A 5,786-nucleotide genomic window follows, 5' to 3' on the forward strand; every position below is an offset into this window, starting at 1 on the left:
AATCAACCTTTATTTGCTCCTCGCTTCGGAGTTGTAGCTGTGACAAAGTCTCTAATGCAAAAATCTAAGTTTAATTTTGTTCGTACAGATTTTTTCTGTGTTGCATGGAGGACTAAATAAACTAATATGTATCCACATTGCACTTTCCCAGTCTTATCGATGACTCAAAGTGCTTTACAGTACAAGTCAAATTCACAAACTACACATAGCTTTCTGTTTGTCATACATCATCAAAGAGGAAAACAATACATTTACAGATGAAGTTTTTTAAACAAAAGTATTTCTTTCTCATATTTATATTTATATATACTCAACAATTAAATGTCTTTTCATATGTATGGTATAATTTTCTTGTAATGAAAGTATTGTATTTAATTCATATGCGATCATAAGACTGAATCAAACTTTTGGGGGGTTTGAGGTGTAGTTTGGTGACAATATGGCAAAAAGAATTATTTCACAATTTCACATAGCTCATAAGGAAGATTTTTGTTTTTTAAGTACAGTTAATACATAGAGAAATAAGCCTTCACATCTTTTCAAGCAAGTGTGTAATGTTTGCAAGAAGAATAACATGATCTTTCTTTCACAAATCACAAATCACACGTTCAATTGCTCAGTTTGACACATTCATGGTTTTGCTGCCAGTTTTATTGGGTGTGGTGTGAACAGAAGCTCATGGAGTGGATGTTAGTTCATGCTGTTCTGTAACAGCCATGAAGTCTCCTCTCGTCATGACCCCTGTAAAATGTTTAATCTTTTACAATTAGGTAGCTAACGGTTTTGCTTGAACAAATTATTTCATAACTTACCATCAGCAAATGTTTTGAAAAGAAAAGTGCAGTCAAATTTGTATTTGATAAATATAAGAAGTAAAAGTAACACTTTGTTGACGTGATAACTTGCAGCGAAATGTGTGACTTTTGATCAAAAAGTGATTTCCTTCATGTTCTCTGCGATCACAGCTGGCTGAGTGAGTGGGAGCCGGTTTCTCGAGTCTTCTTCCCAGTGCTCTCAGTCTGCTCTGCTTGGGGCAGGTGAAGCACTTTGCGGCAGATGTTCTTGAAGACAGGGATGGAGAAGTAGTAGACCACGGGGTCCAGCACGCTGTTGAGATAGGTCAGACTGATGGAGATGTAGAATCCCTCGGTCAGTTCCTCCAAGGCCTCACAGACTTCCGATTCGGGGCGGGTTCTGATCAGCTGACTGGTCTTGATCCAAATCGCCACCTGCGTGAGGTTGCTCGGGAGGAAGCAGGTGATGAAGAGCACCACCACCAATATCATGAAGCCCAGAGCCTTCTTGATCTTTGCATGCTGGGCCAGCTGTCTGCCTCTGAGGTGGCTGATAATGTGGATGGTGCAGTAGAGAATCACAAGCAACGGCAAGTAGAAGGAAAAGAGAAACTCAAACTTGTGCCAGTTCATAATGGTTTTGCGGTCGGCCACCACCATGAAGCTTTCACAGTACGTCCTGTTGTCATGCTTGGAAGATAGGATGAGGTGTTCTGACATGAAGACGTGTGCAGTCATTGCAATGGTGACTATCCAGATTCCAAGTGCTACTAGAGAGGCTTTGAAGACACTCATAGAGTTGATGGCATGATGGGGGTGCACAACCCGCATGTACCTGTCCACGGCGATCGCCATCAAGAAGAAGATACTTCCACTGCGATTCATAGCCAGCATGAACAGGCAGGTGTTGCAGAGAGCCTCTCCAAAGATCCAGTTGAGCCTGTACCAGTAGTAGGTGGCACGGAAAGGCAGAGCCATGATGAGCAGAAAGTCGGCCATCGCCAGGCTGAAGAGTAACACTGTGCTGCTCTTCCAGGGCTTCAGGTGGAGGCAGAAGATCCAGAGGGCCAGACCATTGATTAGGAGTCCCAGAATGATCTCTATCCCCAACAGTGAAGGGAGGACTCGGATCAGCCGAGTTCCATTAAAATGGCACTGCATGTTGAGTTGTGTGCTGCCTCTCTGGCTGCTACGAAGAAAATACCGCTTGGGGGACTGTGCAGTCTCTCAAGAGAGGCAGGTTTGGGGTTTTTTACAGGAAGTAGTCCACGAAGGTGCTGCATTCAGCTTTCACACATCTATAATAACTCAGAGGCTTTCAGCTGAATATGATGGCCCAACAGGAAATGATCATTATCAATTCACTAACACGCATGTGAGGAACAATTTAACCTTAAACCTTGTAAAGAAATCAATATTGAGCTGTATACCTCAAAGCTTTATTTTTTATTGGGATTAACACATAAAAGTAAACTTAGAGTTTGTTCCGATGAACATGGACCAGTTACATCAACACAATTGATCACTTTAAGTTGACAATTTTTTTTATTTTTGTGCAAAGAATTAACATTGCAAGATGGGGCGTTTTTCTACATTTTTGCAAATTTCTAAAACGATAATACAGAGATCTTGATCAGGCTCGTTTCGGGGACTGTCTGTGTCTGTGTGAAATTTGACTGTGTGGCCCTGGCGGAGGTATCTACTCTTCAGAGTGCCATTCTAGTTATTCTATTCAATTCAGTTTAATTTGTAAAGTGCTGAATCACAACATACATTTTCTCAAGGTCGAGACTTCACTGTCTAATGAGACCCGACAGTTCACAATATGAGGAAGCCTGTTTTGCAGAGCAAAAGCTACATGTTGGTGTATTTTTAAATCAACTGTACTTCCTGTTTCAATTTGAATGTTTCTAATATAAGTCTTCTGAGAAACCAACTATATTTTGAATGAAATTTACATATATAAGCTGGTTCCATAAAATGATAAAAAATCTAAAATATGAATGCATTATTAATTCACTGCCTCTTTGAACAGCTGCAAAGCTTCAGGTGGAGGAAGTATGGAAATCCAGCTTGAAGCATCAAAATAACACATGAGAGAAAAGGGTTTCACTACATATTTCAATCAATCAACCTTTATTTGCTCCTCGCTTCGGAGTTGTAGCTGTGACAAAGTTTAATTTTGTTCGTCCAGATTTTTTCTGTGTTGCATGGAGGAATAAATAAACGGATATGTATCCACATTGCACTTTCCAAGTCTTATCGATCACTCTAAGTGCTTTACAGTACAAGTCAAATTCACAAACTACACATAGCTTTTTTTTTTGTCACACCTCATTCTTAAAAGGTGAACACAGCCGTTAGGGGGGATTTGGTGATCAGTATTTGCCCGAGGGAACTTCAAAACCCAGACTAGAGGAATTGGATAACGAACCGCAGACTTTCTGGTTTGTGGACGTCCCAGCCTCCATCTATGACAGAGAGTCTGTAACTCACTCTGAGAGTTTCTGAATCAAAGTGGATGTTTCAGTTCCATTCAACGACTCAGACAGAAAGATGAAAGTTCTGTCTGGATATCAGGCAAAGTCAAAATATGTGAAAAGCAAGTTCGGCACAAACTTATCTTTAGGAAAGCGATGGGACACGTTCTGCATAGTTATTATTATTATTAATATTATTGTTGCTGTTATTAACAGTGTCAAGTAGTCATACAGAACCATTCATGCAGCTTATCCTGTAATGACCAGAAGCCTCAACAAAAAAGGGTTAAGAGGAAGCTCCCTTTGATTTTATGTGATCTACTGCTGTCTAGTGGACAGCATTTGAAAATGCTGCTGGTAATTTACAGCTTGTTGGAAGTTTATCAGGTCAAACTGGGTAGAACTACCACAACACATTTACTGTCATGAAGGTTTGAACGTTCGATATGTGTTGACTCAATCGTGCGTCAATCTAGGGGCTGCAGCATGGGTTTCCCTCTGAACTGTGTTGTGAAGCAAGAGATGTCATAAACATCTAAAAACTCATAAACTCATCAAGATACAAGAGTCATAGGCTCAGAAATGGGAGGTCGAGTGAGGAGGAGAGGCTGTCGGGGCCAAGTATTTGCTGGAACCAATGTTACTATATATAGTGCTATACAAAAGCAAGTGTTCACATGACTTCACAATCATGTCCCGGACGTCAATCAAGTAATTTGTACGTGGATGTGACCAGCAGCTTCGCCAAGTCGGAGGAATCTCGGCCTGTAGGGCTAAGGTGTGCTTTTGTTCCCTTTTCCTGTTGTCCCATCAGGCTTTGTGTTTCCTTCACCTGCATACCTGCAAACAAAAACATCACGGCCTCGCCTCCACCCGGCGCAATGAACAGGAAATTCCAGTCTCGCCACATTGAGGAGGACTGAACACAGACAGAAGCCTGAATGGACTGATATTTCAATGGAAATCAATGGAAACTAACTATATGGAATACATTTAGACTGTATCGCTGCTAACTTTGTATCTTGATTGTTTGAAAAAAAAAGTTTAAAGTTTTTTCTGAAGTTGCTAAAAAAATAAAGGACGAAGTGATTGACATGAACAAATCCGGTTTATCCACATACCACAGTCACATGGTTTGACAGCAAAGGTGAGTCAAGTTTGGCAAAGTGAGAGACGCACGTCACCGTGGTAAAAACCCATCCTCTTTGTCTTGGTGAAGAAGACCCATATGTAACGATACATGATATGATATATTAGGGTCCAATATGATATGATATGGTTTAATATGTTGCGGTGAGATGCCATATGATACAATAGGACACATCTTACACACAAATATATGAGTTCCCTCTGTTCTCTATCACAGTCCAAGTCAATGTATAAACTGCTGTGATGAAGATCTATCAACATTATTTCAATTTTTTTCTTCTTCTTTTGATTGTGCCAAAGATGGGGCCACGATAATTTTTTCTGGCTCTCATCCACAAAAGGTGCATTTGACTTTAATGTCTACGGCTTTGGGGTAAATGTCTAGATCGCATTGTACCCAAATGACGGCATTAGCCTCCAAGGTTAAATCTGATTGGCCCCTAAAGTGTCCCCTGTCATTTTTTTCTTATAAACCGGTCACTTACATAAAATACTAACAATTAATACGACAATTTGATAAGAGCTTTTATGATTTAACTTTACTTGAGGTACACAATGTACTAAGAGCTAACGGCAAACAAGGAATGAATAAAATGTGCAACCTACTGAATCAGGATTTTGAAGCTCAACAGCAAAGCAAAAATCCAGATTCATTTTCTGATTTGAGATTCTGATTGTCAGCCATAATATCGTCACCATTCAAAGAAGACGCACCACAAGCCACAAGCTTGTTAACCAGAGTTCGAGGCTCCTGTACAAGTTTGTATGTTCATCAACTGTGGCTCTGAAAGTGGGTTTTACTCAAGGAGAATTACTACACTACCCACAATCCTCAGCTGCAGAAGCAATGTTGTTGATTGGTTGAGATCTTTCCTTCACTCTTAGCAAATAATTATGTCTCACAATTGAATGTTTCGTGGTCTCAGTCCATTCTGTTTAATGAAGATTTTCTGAAACGTCAGTGGAGAAAATAAACTGGAAAATTTACCAGAACCACAGCTGTTTTAAAAGTGCTGAGTCACTGTTGGCCACCTTTAAGCCCCTGATTTGAAAAAATAACTCCATCCGCCACTGTTTCTAAACTGAACTGTACTTCCTGGTTTGTGTCGTCACTGTTTGGCAATGACGGAATGGGAAACAAATAATCCCCGTGGCCTTTGATCCCGGTGAAATGAGTCAAATCAAGAAACAATCAGGATAATCAAAAGCTTCACCCCTCATCACCTGAGCTGTGAACAACAACCTGACATTAGAGCGAGAGGAAGTGATCAGCAGCAGGGGACATGAGGAGGAGGAGGATGATGATGATGATGAGGATGATTGTCTCCACCTTGGGGGAGGATCTGTCTACGTAACACGGAGC

The 5,786-nt window shown here is 40.6% G+C and overlaps 1 protein-coding gene across 1 annotated transcript; it reads right to left on the bottom strand.

Moving 5' to 3' along the window:
• Window positions 1-2,062, bottom strand: LOC133933317 (hydroxycarboxylic acid receptor 3-like). The gene has a single exon (XM_062380342.1). The coding sequence runs from the start codon at window positions 1,953-1,955 to the stop codon at window positions 960-962; it is 996 nt and encodes a 331-aa protein (XP_062236326.1). The 5' UTR covers window positions 1,956-2,062; the 3' UTR covers window positions 1-959.
• Between the last annotated feature and the right edge of the window lie 3,724 nt (window positions 2,063-5,786).

This window comes from Platichthys flesus, chromosome 3 (genome assembly GCF_949316205.1).
Source record: "Platichthys flesus chromosome 3, fPlaFle2.1, whole genome shotgun sequence".
NCBI classification, from domain to species: Eukaryota; Metazoa; Chordata; class Actinopteri; order Pleuronectiformes; family Pleuronectidae; genus Platichthys; species Platichthys flesus.

Bases quoted from the DNA above. Each gene is read 5' to 3' on its own strand.
- LOC133933317 (XM_062380342.1), bottom strand. From the start codon at position 1,955: ATGCAGTGCCATTTTAATGGAACTCGGCTGATCCGAGTCCTCCCTTCA.